We start from the raw sequence: 22,173 nt of genomic DNA, 5'->3' as shown, positions 1-22,173 counted from the left end.
TGGCGCCAGAGGGAAGCTCGTTTACTGCAAATTGCCCAACCTCCAGGATGGCTGATAACGTGAATCACATGCTTCGAGTCCGTCTCATCCGTCCCGCCAATGTATCAGTTCTCGAACCTCGAGAATTTTACCTTTAATTGACTTGCATATTCGCAAAGGGCGGGGTAAAAAGGAGGGTGGCATTCTTCTCTCCCTCTCCCTCTGATATTGGCAGCCGACTTCCCCGGAAGCCATCAACAATCAAACGTTTATGCCGGCGGCGCAAAAACAAAAGCTGGCTAGCTAGCAATGGCACTTGATCATTTCAGCCCGCGGGTTCATGCTAGGGGGGACCATAGCTACACCAGCTAAGGCATGTCGAGATGCAACCCACGCTGAGCAACCCGTCCCGGCTAACGTTGGACGGAGCAATTTAACGGCGCACACAAATCTGCGGACGAGACCCGGTCTGCTGCACGAGAGGCCCACCGAGATTGAATCCCAGCAAAGCAGCTCGCCAGCTCTGAACCACACGAACGCCTCAGTCAGTGGCCTTGTGTTGCGCTGCTGCGTTTCAAGTTGCGTGCTGCAAAAAGACGACATGGGTATGATGGCGGGGCCGTTTTTTTCTGCCCTCTGCCTTGGTCGCCGGCGGCTCGATGACGACATGCTGATGTTTGTGCTCCATTCTGCGAGCTCCTCTCTCCCTTGTGTCGAGCTCACGGAGATGAGCGAAAAGGCCAGCTGAGATTGATGATACGTTGTCAAGTCAGATCAGATGTTGGGCGGCGAAAAGTCGCTGCAGGAATGATAGATGAAGAAATGGCCCGAACGGCTGGGCATACATCTCGATGTTCGCCACCGGTACAGGTACATCTAGATCAAGAATCGCTAGCCCAACAATCTAGCAATCTAGAAGCTCGGATCGACAGAGGGAGCAGCAACAATGTCACCATCGAGGCGACGAGTTTAGACCGCGCAGTGAACATCAGGGTCCTATTGGCAGCATCTAGATGTGCCACGGCGCAATCTAAGGAAAATCCGGGAATCCTATCACAATGCCATGGCAAAAGGGACAAAAAGCCATCGGCCGCGTCGCCGCGCAATTGCTTGTTATCAAAGTCGGGTCTGCCCACCATCCCGCGCCGCAAAAGGCCATGATGCGCGCGCCGCCTTGCTTTGTCAGTCTTAAGCAGTCGTGTGAGCTCGTGCTGCATGAAAAATAAATTACTGCTTCGTATATTTGAGCAAGAAAAAACCAAAAGGACAGTACACAATGAAATCATATGGCGTACGCCCCCCAAGAGGAAGCGGCCACGTCGAATCCCGCAGCAGCCGGCGGTTTTTGTTACTCGTGCCGGTTTACTCATGCATTGTGACATCGTTTGCCTCTCCACAGGGGGCCTTTCGGAGTGAATTTTTTCTGACTCCCTCAACAAAGCTGAATAAGTCTCTTTCTTTTTTCTTCTCGCGGTGAGATGGGATTTGAAATTACACTGGGTCCGAGTCTTGCGAAACACGGAGCCTCTTTTTTTTTTCTTAGCCCCTCTAGATCGTGATGAGGTGCATGGCACATCCAGCCCTGATCATGGATCAGTATGAGGATCGAAAATACGTACCCTGTCACCGAGGTGGATGCGCGACGATCGCAGCGTTATTTACGAGTGCTCAAGTGGCTCCCGTGTGTCAAAGCCCAAACTAACGGTGCCAGTCTCCTCCAGGCTGCATACGAGTAAGGACGAGGAGTCAATGGCAGCTGGCCAAATAGGGCAATTAGCTCTTTGACGAAGCTTCTCGTTTACGGCGATGATTTTCAAACTCCAATTTTCATTTCCCATGCAGCCGGATATACAGGCAAGCTCTGACTTTGGGCTCTCTTTTTCTTACGGAAGCTTTCCCTCCCACGTACGGCCTCTCCCACACACACCCCCCTTCGAAGCTTTTTTCTCCTCCTCACCCCGGCCGTCACACCGACTGGAATTGGCGCCGTCGGTTGGGGGCTGATGATACTATCCCCAAGCGCTGGCTACTCCAGGTACATTCGCTCTGCTGCCAATACTTGTACATGCTTTTCCTGGAAAGCTACGAGGGAAGCAAGGAGAGGAGGGCGGATAACGGAGCTAAGGCCCGTTGTAAGCTTTCGTCCCGTCCAGCTATCGCAGCCATTCTCAATTCTGCACCCCCTTCAGAAGTTCGTCAGTGTCTCGTTATGGCGCTGTATATTGCGTTACGACCCCAGCCCAATTGTGCATATTCAGCCATCAAGCTGGCTTCCTTCTTCCCCGCAGTCCAAGAAAGCCAAAACCGCAGCCCGTAAATTAAAACCCCAAGGCTATTGCCCGGTCGTCTGCAGCATTTGGGCTCGAGGGGGGAAGCAGCCAAAACGGCCTTGCATACGCGCCTCGAGACGGTTTGGCGAACGAAACGCCACGCCGATGTGGCCGGCCGCCTGAGCGCTGCAGTTGCAGCAGCTAACGCCGTATCTGGCTGCTTGACGAAGCTTGGATCATGCATTGTGTGTCTATTCTTATGCCTGCCTACCTTACCTTAGCACGCCTTTGGTACCCTTACCGGTACTCGTACAGACAAACGTTGCAGTACAAGCTTGGTACGTGTACCGTACTTTGGGACTAAACCCAAGGCATGGGTGAGCAAACGGAGTGTGCATATGGCCTCGCATCCGGCCCCACTGGATGCCGGTGACGGATGAATGATCATTTATTTGATATTACTATATTGGCAGCAAGACGTACAAACGGGCGTCTACGAGAGTGCTAGGGCATGGGGAACCATCCGCGAGACGAAAAGGGCAATGAGAAGAGGGAGGGGTCAGGGTACAGTTACATGCGATTTGCAGCAAGCCGTCTTCTCTCGTCAGGCATCGTTTCTTTTTGCTGCTTGGTTCCTTTTTCGAATAGCTTCATTTTTGGGCGCGGCCGAACTCGAGGTTCTTTTTTTTCCCTTTCGACGGAATTAAGATGAGGTCTTATTACTGTTGCTTATGGGACTGGGGCTCGTTGCTGACAATAGCTGGGCTTCTTCTTTTTGATGACAGATAAACGACGTCATGGACATGCCGGGGGTGTCCCCTAGCTGAGAGCGGCAGGTCATGATACGGCAGCGTTTTTGTATCATCTGATGGGGGGAGAGACGAGCAATTGAGACACCTTTGCTTTTTTGATGGGAAAAGAGAGGAAATCCTATTGCGACGGCGAGATGGTTTCACAAGTTTAGTTCGAAGGCGGAACCGGTGAAGCTTCTTCCGGGGGGCTATTTCATTCAAGCCCGGCCGGCCGCCTTTCAGATTTGCTTAGTCCGCTTGACCGCTAGTCCAAAGGGCTATCTTGCATCTCTCTTCTCTTTTTACCCTGGAGGTTTTGGTGGTGGCTTGCAACCTTTTTGTTTTGGGGCTAAAAGATGGAACGGCTTCTTTTTTGGCTGGCACGGGAAAGTAACCCTCCTCCTGTAAGACGCATCTTTGGTTCGCTCCGGCCGGTGTATTACTTGGACGACTAGTGGTTGTACTTACTGCTTGGGAGTTTGCCGGCCGGTTGGCTGAGCTGGGCTGGTGGTGGTGGTTGCTGCTGCAGTTTACCCTGCATCTGCGTTGTCGTTTCTTTTTGTCCTTTCCTTTCCCCAGGATGTTTTCTGCTTGGATCATGCTCCTTCGAAATGCAACCCGGGGGGAGGGAGGAAGGATGATTGCATATGATATTCTGGGGTGCGGCATTGGCGGCTTTCTTGGTGTCCTTTTTTTACGAGCTGCGGGAGTGACTTGCGTTTCCAATGTTTCGGAGTGTGCATTCTTTGGTCTTGACAGAAGACAAGATGGGAGCAGCCGGATTGGCTGCTGGACGGACGATGATGATTCATGTTTGTTTCTTCCTGGGGATATCCATGTCAGAATAAGCACATGTTATCCCTACCTATGCTCGTGCGTGCATGTTGTATGTACTCATATGCAGTAAACAGCTAGGTTTGGGGGCGTAGTCATCCGCATGTCTCTCTTTTTTCCCCAGGGATGATGATCTCTTCACCGACATGGACATGACAGCTTGCTGCTGCATGGCGCTTCGCTTGTAAGAGACTTACTTGGCTGTGCAGGAGTGAGTATGTAGAAAGACGCAAAGAGTCCAAGCTGCTTGCTGTACGAATATGCATGTCCAAGTCAGCAGGCAGTCAAGTGACCTGAATCTATACAGTAGTCCTTTCTGGAGAAGCATTAGCTCGGTGAAGGTAGACTGCTCAACGCCGGGCTGGGCGAATAGTTCAGTCTTCGTCGTCACGAGGGATGTTTTTTCGGTAACCGAAAAACTTTACTTTGTCTCTGCTGATCCGATCAATTTTTTTCTTTTTCTTCTAGAATGATGCTTCGATTCTCTTTTGGTCGAATTGGATGGTCTTGAATAGCTGCTTCGAGTTAGGAAGACGTTTTGAGTGATCGGAGTCTGGGGTTGTGAGGTGTACGGTAAAGTTTCCAGCTTGCATATCTGCCATCCATGGGGTCCTTTTTTTGTGATAACTCAGAACTCATATTGTTTTCGTATCTCTCTGTCTGTTTGTGTCAACGGCAATGGTAATGCAGAGATGCATCATGAGATCTATGATGGCATTGGCATTGAATAATGACTGTTCTGTATACGTGAGTGTGCATGTGAGCGTATATATCGAGATGTATGAGTGTATGTGTATAACTTTCGGTTGGCCGTGACTAATTTTTTCATCGGGTGACTTGAAAAAAAAAAAGTTTGTTGCCTCTTTTCTTCTCTCTCTTTCTTTCCCTCTGTCTTTTTTCTGTTTCGTGATCCTTTCGGCTTGTTTCTCATGTGTTGTGAGTACACGATTTGTTTGGTTGCGCAAACGAAGTGACGGTGAAGCTCCTGACGCTCTGTTTGCCTAGCACAAAGGCCAGTTTCACAAAATCTAGTTTCATAACTCAGCATGTCGTTGTGAATTGATAAGAGAAGAGAAAAAAAATAGACACCGAATGCCATACCCTTGTGCCGTCTCTCGCGAGAAATTCCCCCTTTCGTGAACCTTATAACGATAGCTCTGCCACGTCACCAGAGCGTGGTGTTTGATAAGAGAAGCGAGAAGATACGCGATGGAGGACGAACGAGGGTCGATAAACGGTGTGGGAAACCCGGGAGTTTTGAAAGAAATAAAATATTTTATTTCGCACAACTATGTAAAATTCCTGTTGTCATTCATTCACACGTATCAAACATCCACCACAAAAACAAACGCCACTCTTTGGGGGTATCCAAAAATCCTTTTTATTTGCCCTTTTGTCCAAGAAAAACAACTGTTGAAAAAAGGTGTGAAAAGCTCGCTTAATCTTCATGCACAGGGGGGCCGGCATAGTTCTTGTTGCCCCAGGCCCAGTACCAAATGCCGGAAATCGCCGTCGCGGCAACGAAGACAACGGGGGCGTAGTTGACGGTCTCGGCGGTGACGGGGATGACAGTCGGCATACAGAACAGCGGCAAAGCGAGCAGGGACCAGGCTGTTTGAAAACGGGGGAGTAAGCATGAGAGCAGAACAAAGAGGGTTATACGATTCGAGAGAAAGAGAAGATTACATACCGACAGTGACGACGTTGCAGACGGTGCCAAGAGGGCCGAGGTAGAACTTGCCCTTGCGGACTTGCTTCCTTCCACTCAACAGGCTGATGGCAACGGGAGTTGCATAGGAAGCAGTCAAACAAATGACACCCACACCGGAGAATGCGTTAAATGCGGCAGGGGAACCAAAGTAGATGACTCCGAGGATAATCTGAACAGCCATGCTGAGCATCATGGCGTTGAGCGGCACGTCGAGCTTCTTGTTGACCTTGACCCACCACTTTGAGCCGGGAATGGCACCGTCACGAGCAAAGGCCCAGGTGCAACGAGACGCAGCAGTTGTGCAGCCAATACCGCAGATGATGGCCAAGACCATGATGGGAATGAGCAGGCCGATAGCACCACCGGAAGATCCAACGGCCGACTTGATGATAGGGGGCACGGGCTGAGCGGACACGAGTTCGGCGAGCTCCTGCAGGTCGGGAATGACGAAGACGAGGGGGATGAGGAAGAGTAGACCAGCAAAGGTGTTGATGAAGATGGTGGCAACCATGGCCTTGGGGACCTGAGTGGCCGGGTCCTTGACTTCCTCGCACATACTAGACGTTGTGTGTTAGTTTCCAAGATGACAACTCGAAGGGGGACTATCAATTGCAAACAGCATCACTTACGAGATAATCATTCCCGTCGACGAAGTGGCATAGGCGGCGTGAAGCAGACCAACGCAGAAAGACCAGCCACTGGGCCAGCCGGAGAAGGACTCGAAATGGCCAAACACCCACTTGGCCTCGTGACGGCCGTGCTTAGCGAGGACCAGAATGGTGATGAGGATGGCAATGACACCGGCAAATGTCCAGAAAACGGCAGCAGTCTGAACAGCAAAATTAGCACGTTGTCAGGATAGGTGCCAGAGCAAAAGGAAAGCCTCATTTCCCTTAATTCTGCAAGGAATTGAGGGAAGAGAAAGAAAAGAATGTAACAATACTCACATCCAACCAAGGAAGCCATTTGTTGCCAAGAGCAGACACAGCATTGCAAAAGAGCGTCAGGGCCAAGAAGATGAGAAACACCTGCCAGGTTTCGCCGGCAAAGATGCCAACGCCGGGCTCCTTTTCAAACACATTGATGCAAGAGACGAAGAAGAGCGTGGTGCCAAAGTTTACGGCCAGGGTGATTGTGATGTTGCCAACGACAAAGAGCCAGCCGGTGATCCAGGATGCGATGCGCCGCCACTTGGGAGAGGCCAGCATAAAGGCTTGGTAGTAGACACCTGAGGAAGACAGCAAAGATATGAATTAGCACGTTGCGCATTACGATTACGAACAATTATACGGGATGTTCTTGTTTCTTGTCCGGGAACGGGATGGGCTAGATGTTTATTACCTCCGGCAGTAGGGTAGACACTGGTGATTTCACCGAGAGACACGGCAACGCAGACGATAATGAGCGACACGAGAACCCAGCCCCAGATGATGTCGACCGGACCGCCTCCCACCAGCGGGTAGTATAGCGTCGTGGCGAGACCGTACGGGATGGAGGCGAGGACAAAGGACATGAAGGCGACTTGGGCGGTGGATCGGTTTCGCGACAGCTCGGGGGTGTATCCGAGAGTCTCGAGGAGGTGATCGGCCGAGTCCTCGACGGTGGAGAGATTCTGGGCGGTTTCGAGCTTGGAGTCGACGAGGCCCGGCTTCCCTGCCGGCTTGTTGGCCGAGGAGGAGGAAGACATTGTCGCGGGTGAAGAGAGAGGCCGCCCAAGAGGATCACCAAGAGAGAGTAACAGAGAGGGGAGAGAGAGAGGAGGGGGAGTGAGGGGAAAGAGGAGAAGAGGTGAGAAAAGAGAAAAGAAGAGATGAGGAGATGAGGAGATGAGGAGGTTAAAGAGGAGATAAAGAAGAAAAGAGGCCGGAGTGGTCTAGACTTTTGCGCGTGGGAATAGCGATAATCGATTGTTGAGAGATTGTGGCGCCGAAGCTCATGCAAGTAAGCAGTGCAACCAGGATGCTGTCATGGCCATTAAACGAGGGTTCGTTGGAGCTGAGATTTCGGTTCGGTCTGGTTTGGTTTGGTCCAGATGGCGAGACTAGGCCGCATCCGAAGATTGTCGCGTGCTTCGTTTCGGGGGTTTGGGCCAAAAAGAGGCTGAAGGCGGAAGCGGAGACGTTGAAGAGATTTGCTTGCACTAATCAAAGAGGCTATTCTCTAGTATATATTGATGTTGTGAGTATGTGAAGCAGAATCTCGTAGGGGTAGAGTGGGAAGAAGAAGAAGAGGTGAAAGGTGAGAAAAGAAGGTTGAAGAGGTTAAAAACTAAAAAGAGAGCATGGAGAATTTACGAGTCGAGCAAGTCGGCAAGTACCTGAAAAGCTGAATGTATTTTTTGCTCGGTTTTCTGGGCGGCGGGGCCTCGGCCAGTTTCAGCAGCAGTAGAAAAACTTGGCGTTGATCGACGGTGTGGGCTGTTTGGCGCTAGAAGGAGAAGAAAAAGAAGAAGATGCTGATGTTTCAATTGCTGATGTGTTTGTTGTTTATGCGTTCTGAGATCGTCGTACAGCCGAGATGCAGGGACTGATTTGGATCATCGGCATGGGGATGGAGGATGTACAGAGTTACAGTTACAGTGGTTATAGGGCTGGAGTTCACTGATAACAGCCAGTAGACTACAGGTAGATACGCATCAACTGCCTGACACATGCTCTCTCTCTCTCCCCCAGAGAACAGACCACACAGTTCCCACTCTCCGCCCGTGGAGACAAGAGCCCAAATTTCCCATCAAAAAAACCCCCATCATGGGATTATGGATTCTTGATATCATGGCGCCGCCCATTGGAGCCCGCTGGAGCCTTTTCCCCAGGCTAACGACCGGCCTAGGCTGGATTCATCAGGGGGAGGCGACCAAAGGCAATCTTGGTTCATCCATGTTCCTAGAGGGGGCCCTTGAGTGGCTTCCAGTGGCTCCAGGCGGCGTCGTTGGTGGTTGGTCCAGCGCTGGGCCCGAGAGGCTAGCGGACGTTGGAACCTTGAACACCTACGTCAGAAGATGTTTGAACACTGGCGGCCTTGGCCGAAGGGGGGGAGGAATTGGAGGGATGACGGTGGTTTTGGCTTTTCTTTTGGTTGATTTGATTTGTTTTCTAGAAGGCCTGGGGGCGCTATAATACGTAAGGAGGTGGTAATGTGATGGCGGGATGCTTTAGAATGCTGACCGGCGGCGGCGACTTTTTTTTTTTTTTGCTGTAGATTTTTCCCAGATTGACTTTCATCTTGCTTGCTGCGAGATGGACGGGGCCTGATTTCAGTGGTTCAAATGAACCAGCCAACAGATGGATGTCACCTGTAAAGGACAAACAAACAAACAAACAAACAAAACTAGTAAATTCACGTACAAGGAATATCCATATGCATCTATCCCATTAATCTCATAAACGACCAAGTATCGAATGAGGAAAAAGCAACTGACACAATCCACCAGCAGACAAGAACAAAAGACCCGCAAGCACATGCAAATCCGTACTCAAAATGATGGACTTGTACCATGACCATGTTCGACGCTAAACCGTTAAAAAGTGTCGCTCGGTGGGCCATTCAGGAAAGACAAAGACTGCACGAGCGCGCTAAGCCGAGAGGGAAATGGCCCGGCCGCTGGCAAATTCAACAATTCAAGTGTGGCCCTGGTTGATGTGATACGATATGATGCCTGCTTTGCTGTTATCTGTTCTGTTTATGGCCGACTAGGTACAGTAATACGGCCAACTAATACTAATTGATGTTTCATGGTACCAAGATATACTCAGCTTAATCTATCTAGGTTGTCTCTTTTGTGGACTGAGAGGATATCATCGGCTACAGAAATGCATATTGAACCTCAGGTACATGCGATGGAGTCGTCCATCTCCTATGATCTTAGCATCTCTCCTCGGTATTTACGAGCACATGCTGCTACGCTACAATACACACCGCATGTCTTGGGTCGCATCTCGCGGTAGCCATCACACCTAGCTATCCTCCTTATAGCTTGGCCCATCGTCCTCTCTCTGCCCGTCACAACCCGTAGCCCATCAGGGTCTGGACGTGCATCAGGGTCTAGACATCTTGCCATCACCTCGGCCCGTCTGTCTGCTCACATCAGAGCACAGCTGCAGCTTTTGCTCGCTTGTCTATCTCAGTCTCTTCCTATTTTGTTTCTTCCTACTTTTTTCATCTTGTCATATTCTCTTTTTTTTCAGTCAGCTCTCATCTCGTCTCTTCTCACTCTAATCCCTCTGCTCTTTGTTTATATGTGCTCGCTGTATCATTCGCATATCATGTCATCGTCATGCCATCAACTAAAAGTACTAGTCACGTATATGTAGCTCTATATCGATATATCCAGATTTTTGTTTTTGGGCTCCCCTCATTCTATCCATCTATCCACTCTGTTCCGTCCTTGACTCCAATCCGTCTCTCTCCCCTCCACCAATATCCCCCCCTTTTAACAACGCCCAAATCAACCCCGTCCACCGTTGTAATCAGCACCTCCAGACTTCCGCAACAGCTTCACAAGGTCGTCCTCCTTGAGCTCCGACCGCTCCTCCGCCGTAATGGCCAGGTGGTGGTGCGCCAGCGCCTTCTTGACGTCGCCGCTCTCCACGCTGACCCGCGCTTTTCGCATCACCCGCGTGTTCTTGCCGATCCACACGGCCAGCACAAACTTGACGCGCGTGCTCTCCTTGTCGTTGGCGTACTCGATCCGCACGTAGCCGTACTGCACCTGCTCGTCGTCCAGCGCCGCCACGAGCTCCTCAAGCCCGCCCGTGCCCGAGGCGGTCAGCGTCAGCTTGTTGCCCACGGCCGCCGCGTACGAAAGGAGCATCCAGTTGGTGTCCTTTTTGTCGTTGCGCACGTCGTCGTACGCAGCCACGATATCGGGGGCGTCGAGGCCAGACATGTTGTCTTAATCTTCGTTTGTAATGCCGGGGCCGGTGAAGTGAAGTGACACAGCAGAATGAATGGATTCGCCGATCCGGAACTTCAAGATAGATCGGCTTCGGAGCTTCGGGTTGGATCTGGATCGAAGGGCACGTGCGGGACCTGCGACAGAAGACGGCCAGTTAGCATTGCCATTTGCCATTGCATTGTTTTCTGTCGATCTGCCGCCTTGCTTCTCCCTGCTCAATGTTTCAATGTCTCGTCTTACCTTGCAGACTGGCCAGATGGGCGTATTCCAAAGGGTTGGGAGAGCAAAAGGGCGGGGAAGAAATCTGGCTTAGTATGTACGAATCGTCGGTCACGGCCTCCACCGACAGCCCCCTTTCGCCCAGCTATCGATTACATACATCCGCCTACCCTAGACTTGGCCAAGATGTTGGAATTTGTAGACCGTAATCCCATTTGCCAGGTGATAATAAAAAATGCTGTCCGAGAATCAAGTTGAATACAATTTATTCAATTCCCTTTTTTACTAGCCTATTCAATGGAATGCCTGTGATTGCTTTGTGTCGGTGTCCCAGTCGTATCTTCTTCTACTGCAACCCAATGCCCCTCCACACTAAAACATTCAACATCCATGCAGCATGATCGCCAGTCCCTGCAGATTGACAATGCAGTAATTGGAAAAGTAGTTTGGACGCTGCAATAGTACTAAGCTCGTCGAGATTATCAACTTCTTCGTTTATTAAGTAAGGTGTATCTTTGTTTAATCTAGTGGCCCGGCTCAGTCAATGTCCCATCTGACAATATAGTATATCCCCAACCTCAAATTCCAAACGCCTATATCCTGTAACGAGTTTCCAACCCGTAATGCCCGTGAATTAAACACAGTCTTGAGAAAAAAACACAACAACAAAGAAACATTATCCGTGCCCCTTCCTTCACCACTTTCACGGCTCCTCCACTGCCCCCTTCACCATCTCCCAGCACTTCTTCATCCCCGTCCCCATATTCTCACCGTCAACATCACCTTCAGCTACCCACCGTCTCGGCTGGTCCTCACCCTCTGCCACCGCGGCGTCATCTCCCACCTCAAACAAGTAGACATGCATCGTCAATTTGATATGCGAGAAAAGCCACGGCACATTCCCCAACTCGCCCTCGCACGATATCTTTGTCCTTCCACCTGCCTTGTTGCCATTCAGCAAGTCCGACACGTAATCGAGGGCCAGCCGCTCGCGCTTCTTCTTATCCGTCTTCGTCGACGGCTCAAGCAATTTGCTGGGAAATTCCCATAGTCCGGCGAGAAGACCCTTGAGAGGGCGGCGGTGGATGAGATAGTTACCATCGGCTCGGCGGATGGCGCACACGAGCGTTTCTTCCTCGCGGACGGCCTTTTTGATGGCCTTGACGGGGAATTTGCGAGCGTAGCTGGTGATTGTGTCCATTGTTGCCTTGGAAGTGGCCGAGGATGTCGATGACGGAGAGGGCGAAGGAGATGATGAGTTGCCAACAGTTTTCCTCGTAAACGCAAATGCTGCCAGTGTGGGCTGCTTGCTTTTCTTTGCTTCCGTCTTCTTTGCATTGCTACCTTTCTTATCCTGGGTCGAATCTTCGTCGCTGTCGCCGGCGGCTTCGTCAAACTCTTCGCATAAGATGCACAAATCTTCAATGTCGACCACTCTCGGAGACTTCTCCTTTGACTTATTGGCCTTGAGCTCGCCTTCTCTATAAACGCGACATGTCGATGTAATGGGACACTGGGAACAATTCGGGTTTGGTGTGCAGATTGTACTGCCCAACTCCATCAGTGCCTGGCCCCATCTTCCCGGTCTGTCGTTGGGTTCTGAGCTTGTCTTGCCATCTTCGCTGTCCTGCTCGGCCGTGGCTTTGACAATTGCATCTGCCGCGGCCCAGATGGAGTCGATGACAGCCTTGCCCGTCTTGATGTTGCCGTGTATCCCCAGCTGCCTGCTCAGTACTCGCAGCACGTTGCCGTCAACCATTGGCTCTGCGCGACCGAAAACGATGCATGAAATGGCGCCAGCGGTATATCGTCCAACGCCGGGCATCTTTGCCTCAAGCTCCTTTGCCGAAGATGGTAATAGGCCCTTCATGTCTGAGTCGCCAACTGCCAGCTTGGCTGCTTCATGGATTCTCGTTGCACGGCTGTAATATCCGAGTCCGCTCCATGCAGCAAGCACATCTTCCGACTTTGCTGCCGCCAGGTCGTGGATCGTTGGCCATTTGTCCATCCACCGGCTCCAGTAGTCAATCACGACGGCCACTCGAGTCTGCTGCAGCATGATTTCGCTGATCCATACCTCGTACGCGCGCTTCTCGAGCGTCTTTCGAAGCTCTGCTGGATCCGATATCGTCTTTGGGTCGACCCAGGCTTTGCGCCACGGCATGGACCGTGATTGACTGACTGAGTCAAACCACGAGAGCAAAGCTTTGCGACCTTGAGATCCAACTTGTTCATCCAAGAGGAGGGGCCTGTGATATAAGACGGAATGCCGGCGTAAAGGTGGGAAGCATGTTTCTTCCTTTGCTGCTTCTCTGGCCTCTTGTGCAAAGAGTCTCTTGCTGAGAACAGTATCGAATTTGACTGAACGCAACGCAGGAGCTGCTACTTTTCGTCTTTTGGCGTCTTTCTCTGGTGGGCTTTCTTCCATGTCAACTTCATCTTCAACTTCGGCCTCAAAGTCAGAATCGCTGTGTGAGGGCGTGGCATCTTGCGTCTTTGCTACTCGAGAGACGGAGCGAGATGAACTTCTTTTGTTTGCTGCTGAAGATGCTCTCGCGGGCGGTCTTGAGCGTTTTGTTGCAGGCATGATTTAATTATTTTTTTGCTATCGATTGGCAGCTTTGAAGCCTGATTTCGTTTCTGCTCGTCCATGAGAGGAAGCTGGTGAACCGCGTCTTGGCTTATCCTTATCTGAGTCGCGACGCGCACGGACCACCCATTTACTTGCTTTGCGAAAACACCAGAAACTTAGCATCATGTGAGTTGTGTGTGTAGTTTTGATGCTTCATTATTCATTGTGAGTGGCAAAGACTGGACTTGTAGTTATTCTTTTAATAAAGAACATAAAGTGGCATTCACTCAAACCAATTACATGTGGCTTCTATTGACGTCGATTATTTCTGTCCTTTGTGCATGTGCAGATATTTGGTGAGGCCACCTCTACTCAAGTTGCTTACAGCTTCGAGACCAACACATTTGTAGAGGTTATATTTTGTATTGTATTTTCACGCTTAAAACCCCAATTTCAACCAATTCCTCTCCAACCCATCAGAACCCAAGCAACATGGCCGCAATAGACACCGCCGCTGGCACGGCCTGCACGTACAAAATCCTCTTGCTCGCCGTTGCCGCGCCATACACGCCCGCCACTCCCACGCACCCCAGGAAAAAGAGCCTGATCTGCGCCGCAAACTCCTCCACCGGATGGGCCAGCCCCCAGAACAGCCCGGCGGCGAGGAAGCCGTTGTACAGGCCCTGGTTGGCCGCCAGCACCTTCGTCTTGGTGGCAAAGTCCGGCGCCAGCTTGAAGGCCTTGTGGCCGCGCGGGGTGTCCCAGAGGAACATTTCGAGAGTGAGGATGTAGACGTGGATGGCACCCACGGCGCCGGTGGCGATGTTGGAGATGAGAGGCATTGTTGTTGTTCAATTGCTTTTGTGGGAGTATCTTCTGATTACTTCTTGTTGTTCTTTTCTTGTTCCTGGAGTCTTGTCTGCTGGAAACCAACTTGATAGAAGCGACTCAAGCTAGCAAGTTGGTGCTATTAGACCCCCAATGACTCGATTGGCCGAAGAGAAGATGGGTTCAGCTGGGACAACTGTGGCTTTCGGGGAACCAAGTCTCGTAGGCGATTGGATGAGCTCTAGTTTCGTGGCGTCGTACTTCGTATTGGCTGCGGGACAGAAACCGGCAGAAAAGTGAGTCGAGAGAGCGCGGAATTGGTGCGAATGCAAATCAACTTGAGACTCAATTTTGTAAACAGCTGGAATAGACGCTATGTATATGACAATGAAGGCTCGTTTGAAATAGTAACACAACTATTTTTGTCTTACTCTTTTTCACGGAGAAAATTTAACATTGCATCGGACACAGCGACATCTTACTCTATGCGGCAGCTTGAAAACCCTGTACTACGCCCTTTCAAACAAGATGGCGGGTCTCGTCGCACTTCCCGTGTCAGATCGGCTAGTTTTCCATATTAAAAAATGAACGCAGTCGGTACTGAGGCAGAGATGCCGAGGCATGTCTCGTTATGGAACTTGTACGCGTAGTATAGCGAGAGTGGCTGAAAATCTTGTACGTGAAGAAGACGCGACACAAGGATACAGGAATACAAACACAAGAATATGTACTCTGCATTGGGTTGAGTGCTAGCTTCTTCATGCTTAATGGTTATAGATAGATGGGGATTTGGCAAGGAGGATTCTGCTAGTTGCTATCAGGAAAATGCATCATGCCAGAACTGGTACCTTGACACACAGTCTCGAATGTTGGAAACGCAGGAAGCTAACAAATCGTCTTGTTCAAGTTCAAGACTTCTCCTTCAGCTCGCAGAGTCATCGGTGGCTCTCGGAGCGAGAGCCTAAAGCCAAGTCCGGCGGCATATGGCGGGATATCGAGGGTTTAGCCGGTTCTCGTGACTAACGCGCCGGCGATGAACCATATTCTTACGTGGTTATGTTCGGCTGGCGTGTTGGAGCATCGCTTGCGACTGTACCGAGTAATTGGTAGGGCAATGTGATAATTTTCTGAATACACGTACTCCGTAGTACATGTGGATTCACCGCCGACTGCTTAAGATGATGACGTTCCACTAGAGAAGATGCTCGTTATACATGTACTTTCAGCCGAGTGTCTGGAGCAAGCACTCGGTACTCCGGAGAGTCGTTTTCATATCATCTCGAATGGTATCGGTTGACGCAGATTGATAGTCGCACACATATCATAAACGATAAGTCTTCAATGATAGAGAGATAACAGACCGATGCCGAGTTGATTCTATGATAATACTGCATAGATTGCTGCTATGCCTTATCAGTATGCGCCGAACCAACATCTCACCACTTGACCCCCTCGCAACTCCAGCTGAACCAAGCTCACGTTGCAACAAGTCCATCAACCCTTAAGCTATTCATTCTGGATGACGCTTCTGTCAGGCGCCGCCGCCGGGAAACGTCAAGCCACTTCCATGTTTCCGCTGTTGTCCAACGGCGGTCATCTGGCTGAAAGCTCCATGGCTGATATTGGGGGTCCCAAAGCGAAATGGATATGTAGAAAGGGGGCGCACGAGAACAATACAAAATATTGAAGCTTTCAATAGCGTCCTTTGTTAGACCCACGATGCAAAAAATGGGAAAATGGAAACAAGAGAAAGGAGGAATGGGAGACGAGTAAAGTTAAGCCCGTGTCATTCACTCGTATTTGTCAACGTTGTGAATGCTCGCAACTCTCTTCTCAGTCTTCTTGGAGAAGGCTCGTCTCGTGCAAGAGATGCCACCCCATTCTGTGGGGGACCAACCGCAGGGCGCGGCCAGGTTAAATTCAGCGTGCGGGGAACCCGCAGGGAGGACTCAAAATAGCAGCCGGAGTAATACCCGTCTTTCATAGCAGAGATGAAGCTCTGTGAAGGGCGTCATGAGCTTCTAGTTTCTCGTCCCGGATCCTCCATAGCTCTATGTGGAGCTCTAAGGTAACATCTGCAGCAGCTAGCACCATATCAATGAATTTCTCCATGACTTGTTTCCAAGACTTGACAGCTCTAGAGATATGTATTGAGGATCTCGCTTTGCTGGCCCGAGGCGGGACCCCCCTACCTCTCTCCCAAGCTCTTTTGGGGACCCATACGGGCTTCCGTGGGGGGACGAGCCTACGCCAGGCCTCGCCGTGATGAAACGTTCTGATCAGCACCTGCTCTGTCACCGCCGACGATGAATATAGATAGGCAAGAATTGCGCCAAGAGACGCCTCGCAACGTTGGGGTGGTACACGGGGGGTTGGGTTGGTGGGGTCTTTTATCATCGAGCGTTCGACGCTGGGCTGACGACGAGATACGATACGGCTGCTGGAAGGAAATGATGATTCGGCGAGCGAGTCTGTCCGGCGGCGTTAGGTGTTTGAACAGAGGCCTCGCTAGATATCTTGAAAGAAAGAAATGCACGCAGATAACGGGATGGTGTGGGCGCGTGAGCAGTGCCGATCAGGGTGTAGCGAGCGATTCGGATAAAGGCATCTAGAAGGAGGAGGTCGGAGCTACTTGAGAGGGAAAACTGACCAACGGCAGTGCGTGGATTGAGCAAGAATGGCCTTGTCCTTGTCCCTTGTTCATGCAGTGAGCCACACCTCTTTTGTGATTTCTTGTTTTCCCTCGACTTGGATTCAGACAAAACTCATTGCTTATGCACGAGCCCCGGAATATTATGTGATGGTTCACAGTGTCTGTCTGTGAATAGCTATAAAGACCAAAGCCATGTATTGTACGGAATAGGACGGTGGCTTCTTGCTAGTAATACAGTGTAGGCGTTTGCACAAAGAGACACAGAGAGAGAGAATGACAATACTCCCATCTCTCTCTCTACGAGTATGGGCCAGGTTCGGTGAATTGCCATCTTGTTGGGGGTCAGCCACCAGTCTGCATCAAGATAAGCCCCAAGCCTGTACATGCTTTGCACATGTACGAGTACTCGGTATGGCTTCCGTGCCTGATGGTGATCGTGGCTGAGTAACTTCAGCTCGATTCCCGTTCAATAATGAAACACCAGTTGAGCCTCATTCAAGATGCGATACACCCACGCATACGTCTGCTGCATCATCCCTCTGTGAAGGCCCTTTCCCCCCTTGCGTGGCGGACGAAACCTCGTGGGAATAGCGAACCAAAGTCTCACAATCCACCGGTGAGCTGCCCATTCACCACAGCTAGACCATATACGGCACTTTTTGCGTATGCATTTACAATGCCTTTTACCCCGTCTCTCCGCGTCTCCAAAAAGTCTTGCCGCCGCTAGCCTTAGACCCAGCTCAATGGTTCGAGTGCTTATTGATCCCTGGCGCTCGGTGGGGGAACAAAAGATGGGGGAAAAGAAACTTGCGGAGGGCCACCAAGTTGTGGCGCTTTTGGCCTTGGGTTTTCTCTCTTCCGAAGGGACTGAGACATTGCGGACGGAGGTGATAGGGCTTTTGCTGCCGCTTTCGAACCAAGTGGGCGAGGGATTGCAACCTCCATCTCGTGCCTTGGTTACATACCCTTGTCCGGAATTGGGCCTTTGCCTCGTGGCTCTTCGTGGAGCATGGGGAAGATATAGCCGTACTCGTACAGTAGTAGCCTTGGTTACCTATCGCTGGACTGCGCGAAACCCATAAAGAGATCTCGGCCCGCTGTCAATCTTGCGTACATCCATTCCCTTCATCAGCCTTTCCACCTCTCCCTTTCCCTTGCCGACATCCGAACGCTGCTCTTGACTCGCAGTAGCGCACAGGGAAAACAGCAACTGATCCAAGGAGAAGCGACAGACGCGATATCAGAGCAATGGCGGAGAAGGACGAGTCGCGGCCAGAGCCGGTCATCGACCATGGCTCGATCAATGGCGACAACATTGACAAGTCGGCCATTGGAAACGTCACCGAGGTCCAGGGCAACACACACTTCCACGAGACGGTCTCTGCGGCGCCTCTGAATCCCTGGTCATGGACGAGCATTCAGCTCTACTGTATCCTCCTCGTGGCTGCGTTGAACGCGACCTCATCTGGTTTCGATGGTGTAAGTAAAGAGACTCTTGCATTGCCGTCGAATCTCTGAGCAAGACACAATAACTGACCGTTCAAAACACAGTCCATCTTCAGTTCCATCAACGCCATGACTCAATACCAGAACTACTTTCATCACACTGAGCTCGGCTCTTCCACTGGAATGTAAGTTTCGTCTTGATGCCGATATCTACCGCCCGTCTGCTGTATCTCACACGGTCCTCTTTACAGCATCTTCATGATCTACACCATCGGTAACATGATCGGCTCTCTCTTCACCGGTCTCATTTGCGATCAGTTTGGTCGTCGCGCGGGTATGATGACCGGTTCTCTGTTCATCATGGTGGGTGCCATCGTCCAGACGGCCGCCAAGTCCGATGCCTACCTCCTCGGAGGTCGTTTTACCCTCGGATTTGGTGTTGCCATCGGAACCTCGTCTGCGCCTACATACGCTCTCGAGCTGGCTCCGCCTCAATGGCGAGCCCGAGTAGTCGGTTATTACAACACCTGTAAGTAGAGATTCTTGTTGAAAAAAGAGAATTTCTTACACAGATAACTAATATGGAGATGATACTTAGTCTTCTACACCGGTTCTATTCTCGCCACCGGAGTCACATATGCCTCTGCCAAGAACAACAGCGAACTGGCCTTCCGTCTCCCCATGGGTCTTCAGCTCATTCCCCCGTTCTTCATCTTCGCCGGCGCACTTATGATCCCCGAATCTCCTCGATGGCTCACTGCGACGGGTAAGAAGGAACAGGCTGCTGCAATCCTGGCCAAGTATCACGGAGGCGGCGACACCAACCACCCCGTGGTCCAGCTCGAGCTACGCGAATTCGAAGAATCAATCGAGCTGCAGAAATCGTCCAACCTGTGGGACTACTGGGCGCTGGTCAAGGACCACAACGCCCGCTGGCGATTCACCATGATGTCCTTCATGTCCTTCTTTGCTCAGCTGTCTGGAAACTCTGTCTTGACTTACTACCTCCCTTCCATGTACAAGATCCTCGGCATTATCTCTGTTGAGCGTCGACTGCTCCTCTCCTTTGCCAACTCTATTGTTTCTGCTACCGGTGCTGTTGCTGGATCTGCTACCAACGACAAGATTGGTCGTCGTACCAAGCTCTGGGTCGGAAGCATCGTTCTTGCAGGCCTGTTCGGTGCCGTCACTGGATTTTCCGCCAAGTTTGAGCACGGCTCGGCAGGCATTAGCACCGCCTTTAGCAACGCTGGTGTCGCCATGGTAAGTGATGATCCCCATTATTATTGCGACCTGTACTAACATTTTGTGCTCCTAGATCTTCCTCTTCGGCTGTGCCTACTCCTTCGTGTACACTCCCCTGACTGCCACTTACTGCGCTGAAGTTTTGGCCAACCCTACCCGTGCCAAGGGTATGGGAGTTGTAAGTTTAGCCAAATATTACACAACATTTCTCTACATCTGCTTCAGTTGCTGACTCCATCTTTCTCACAGCACGTCATCATGTCAAACTGCGCCAACCTGTACAACACCTATGTGACTGCCGTTGCTCTCGAAGCCATCAACTGGCGCTACTACCTCATCTTTGTCGGCCTCAACCTCATCTACGCCTTCATCTGGTGGTTCCTCGGTGTCGAGACCCGTGGCCGCACTCTTGAGGAGTTGGACGAAGTCTTCAACGCCAAGTTCCCACCGCGTGCTGCTCTGCAAAAGCACATCATGGTCAAGAGAGATGGCCACCTTGCTGGCCTGAGTGACGGCAGCGAGGTTGCTGACCGAGTTTAAATGGATTTTGCCGCAGGCGGTGTTGGGCTTTGTAATACCTGGAGGTGAAGCCAGAGAGTTAATTGCCATGAAGCGGAGGCCTTATTTATTAAGATATTATATGCACGATTAATGATAAGAAGTAGAAAGCATTTGCTTGGCTACAAGTATTTACGAATGTCAATGACTATGTTGAGTCTATTGTAATGCTTCCTGAGTGCTAGTTCGACTCATCTTCTAGAATGCCGTACATATTTCCATGGCCTGAGAGATAGCTCGCCAGCTCGCTAGTATCTTGATTATGCCCTTCTTGCGATCCATTCAGCTTGATTATATCTTCAATCGCCCATGCTACTCTCTCTGCAGCAACTTTGGCCCCTCCAATGTTTGGTGCTGCCGGCCCAAGCTGAAGAGCTCCCAGCCGTCCGGCGCAGAATAGGGGCACGCCGTCTTTCCACATAAGATCCTCGTTGATGCAAGGGAATCCGCCATGCCCATGAATGGGATACTTTTGAAGCATGGTTTGCAGGTATGGTAGGCACGCAAAATCCGTCTGGATTCCTGTAGCAAAGTAAATGTAGTCAAAAAGTGGCACCTCCGCCATAGGCGGCTCTGTCTTGATGGCCCAGAAACGAGATCCGTCTATTTCTTTCATCTCGGCGTCTACCAGGCTTGTATTGGTGTGAAGCTCGATATGACCGGACGCAATATACTTCTTCACTTTCTTGTAGTAAGTGGGTGTGAGACTGCCGCCGCCGCGTGCCTCCTTTATAATCTCGAGACGTTCGATATCCGAGTCTGCAGTCCAGAAACGCGCTTGCTCGGCGTTTTTGTATTTGCCCATCCATGAAAGATCGACGTCAAAATGCTTGACGCGCATGGGACCTCGCATGAGATGCCATATTTTGGTGACACCCCTTTTCAAGGCGAGAACGGCGAGCTGTGCGGAAGTGAGGCCGCCGCCAATGATGAGTACATTCGTAGAGCGGCCGGCGGCGATGCGAGATTTGACAATGGGATCGGGGAATTCTTTGATTTGCATACTGTGGCATGCTTGAGGAGGCACACCGCTAGCTGTGAGAGGAGCTGATGGGAGAGGAGGGATTTTGGGGGTATTTGCAGGGCCGACGGCGAGGACAACGGTTTTGGCGTAATAGTGTCGAGTTGCGTCTGTAGTGACAGTAAACAGTTTTGCACCGTCTACTGAAACGCCTCGGACTTCGCCGTAGTCGATGTCCTGCAGTGTCTCCTTGCGGATGAGCTGCTCTCCAAGATTGTATCGTCCGGCCACATCCATGCAATGATCACGAAAGAGGGCTTGAGATGGTGTGTAGTAGTCGTTTCGCTCTCTAAGGTTGATGGAAATCCTTGCTTCTTGTCTGGTACTCTTTTGTTAGCATATTGTATATAGTAGGGGTTGAGAAACAGAAAAGCAACATACTTGCCACCGCAAACTCGGCCCTTGGCCATCTTTTTACTTGCGTGTTTGCTTATCTCCTTGCCGACACAGTTGCGGATCTCGACCAGCTCATCCTCTCGCTGATGATGATATGCATGCGCAAGAAGTGCATCTCTATCAAGGGGATCCACGTGCCAGAGCATCGGGCTGCGCAGATGCGAAATGTCGTACATCTTGAAAAGATGATTCCATCGGCCCAACCACTTGTTATCCGTGGCGTCCAAGACGAGCATCTTGTACTCGGGTCGACAGTGGCAGCTTTGTGATATTCGGCCGCTTTTTACATGTTTAAGGTTGACGTTCTTCCCGTATTTGCCGATCCAATGGAAACGGCGGTGTTCTTCGTCTGTGAAGAGGGCGGCCGGGGTGTGTTCGCGGAGGCGAGAGGCCGTGGATAGGCCACAGGGACCGGCACCAATAATGATGACATCGTATACTTCGTCTTCCACTTCAGCCATGGTTCTTGAGTAGAATTGGAATAAATCGGCGAAGTTTCTTTCGGTGTAAAAGAGTTGGTAGCTGTTGAGATTTAAACAAGAGATGCAGTGTTGCCATACGACGGACGAGGTCTTGTTCGTCCGTTGCTATTATCCTGTTCATCGTTGAGAACCTTGATGGCAAGTTTCTTTGTCTTTATAGCAACAATCTACGCATTCATCTCATTTGTTCAGTAAGGCTAGACTTGATTAGATGTACAATTGGAGGTTGCGTGGACCTTGATGGACTTGTGGGGGAAGCCATCAAGGTTGCTCA

At 50.8% G+C, this 22,173-nt stretch overlaps 9 protein-coding genes across 9 annotated transcripts; 3 read left to right on the top strand and 6 right to left on the bottom strand.

Annotated features, from left to right (window-relative positions):
- Positions 1-68: 68 nt before the first annotated feature.
- On the top strand, positions 69-1,561 carry V8C40DRAFT_184945 (uncharacterized protein). The gene is made up of 2 exons (XM_083211777.1): positions 69-654; positions 753-1,561. Exons 1-2 carry the CDS (start codon positions 320-322, stop codon positions 1,138-1,140), a joined length of 723 nt encoding a protein of 240 aa, XP_083074615.1. The 5' UTR covers positions 69-319; the 3' UTR covers positions 1,141-1,561.
- A 224-nt stretch (positions 1,562-1,785) lies between these two features.
- Positions 1,786-2,033, top strand: V8C40DRAFT_240265 (uncharacterized protein; the record flags this gene model as incomplete). Its single annotated transcript, XM_083214756.1, has 1 exon — positions 1,786-2,033. The coding sequence occupies one exon, from the start codon at positions 1,786-1,788 to the stop codon at positions 1,981-1,983; it is 198 nt and encodes a 65-aa protein (XP_083074614.1). The 3' UTR covers positions 1,984-2,033.
- A 1,089-nt stretch (positions 2,034-3,122) lies between these two features.
- Positions 3,123-4,229, bottom strand: V8C40DRAFT_185017 (uncharacterized protein). Its single transcript, XM_083211778.1, has 2 exons — positions 3,980-4,229; positions 3,123-3,878 (listed from the first exon to the last, which is right to left on the bottom strand). Exons 1-2 carry the CDS (start codon positions 4,138-4,140, stop codon positions 3,290-3,292), a joined length of 750 nt encoding a protein of 249 aa, XP_083074613.1. The 5' UTR covers positions 4,141-4,229; the 3' UTR covers positions 3,123-3,289.
- An 859-nt stretch (positions 4,230-5,088) lies between these two features.
- V8C40DRAFT_240258 (amino acid/polyamine transporter I) lies at positions 5,089-7,899 on the bottom strand. Its single transcript, XM_083214755.1, has 5 exons — positions 6,927-7,899; positions 6,533-6,813; positions 6,215-6,414; positions 5,565-6,142; positions 5,089-5,485 (listed from the first exon to the last, which is right to left on the bottom strand). The coding sequence occupies exons 1-5, from the start codon at positions 7,270-7,272 to the stop codon at positions 5,313-5,315; spliced, it is 1,578 nt and encodes a 525-aa protein (XP_083074612.1). The 5' UTR covers positions 7,273-7,899; the 3' UTR covers positions 5,089-5,312.
- A 1,530-nt stretch (positions 7,900-9,429) lies between these two features.
- V8C40DRAFT_240256 (coactosin family protein) lies at positions 9,430-10,858 on the bottom strand. Its single transcript, XM_083214754.1, has one exon. It carries the CDS (start codon positions 10,468-10,470, stop codon positions 10,030-10,032), a length of 441 nt encoding a protein of 146 aa, XP_083074611.1. The 5' UTR covers positions 10,471-10,858; the 3' UTR covers positions 9,430-10,029.
- A 313-nt stretch (positions 10,859-11,171) lies between these two features.
- V8C40DRAFT_240252 (A/G-specific adenine glycosylase) lies at positions 11,172-13,342 on the bottom strand. Its single transcript, XM_083214753.1, has one exon. It carries the CDS (start codon positions 13,283-13,285, stop codon positions 11,402-11,404), a length of 1,884 nt encoding a protein of 627 aa, XP_083074610.1. The 5' UTR covers positions 13,286-13,342; the 3' UTR covers positions 11,172-11,401.
- A 127-nt stretch (positions 13,343-13,469) lies between these two features.
- Positions 13,470-14,268, bottom strand: V8C40DRAFT_184871 (DUF1304 domain-containing protein). Its single transcript, XM_083211776.1, has one exon. It carries the CDS (start codon positions 14,110-14,112, stop codon positions 13,747-13,749), a length of 366 nt encoding a protein of 121 aa, XP_083074609.1. The 5' UTR covers positions 14,113-14,268; the 3' UTR covers positions 13,470-13,746.
- Positions 14,269-17,597: 3,329 nt separating this feature from the next.
- Positions 17,598-20,209, top strand: V8C40DRAFT_240243 (general substrate transporter). The gene is made up of 6 exons (XM_083214752.1): positions 17,598-18,230; positions 18,303-18,382; positions 18,449-18,726; positions 18,796-19,460; positions 19,516-19,620; positions 19,692-20,209. The coding sequence occupies exons 1-6, from the start codon at positions 18,000-18,002 to the stop codon at positions 19,980-19,982; spliced, it is 1,650 nt and encodes a 549-aa protein (XP_083074608.1). The 5' UTR covers positions 17,598-17,999; the 3' UTR covers positions 19,983-20,209.
- On the bottom strand, positions 19,602-21,878 carry V8C40DRAFT_286253 (uncharacterized protein; the record flags this gene model as incomplete). The annotated part of the gene is made up of 2 exons (XM_083222507.1): positions 19,602-21,340; positions 21,403-21,878. The coding sequence occupies 2 exons, from the start codon at positions 21,876-21,878 to the stop codon at positions 20,182-20,184; spliced, it is 1,635 nt and encodes a 544-aa protein (XP_083074607.1). The 3' UTR covers positions 19,602-20,181.
- Between the last annotated feature and the right edge of the window lie 295 nt (positions 21,879-22,173).

This window comes from Trichoderma camerunense (assembly GCF_050948025.1).
Source record: "Trichoderma camerunense strain CBS 138272 chromosome Unknown V8C40scaffold_6, whole genome shotgun sequence".
In the NCBI taxonomy this organism is placed as follows: domain Eukaryota; kingdom Fungi; phylum Ascomycota; class Sordariomycetes; order Hypocreales; family Hypocreaceae; genus Trichoderma; species Trichoderma camerunense.
This window is presented reverse-complemented; position numbering and strand designations above follow the sequence as displayed.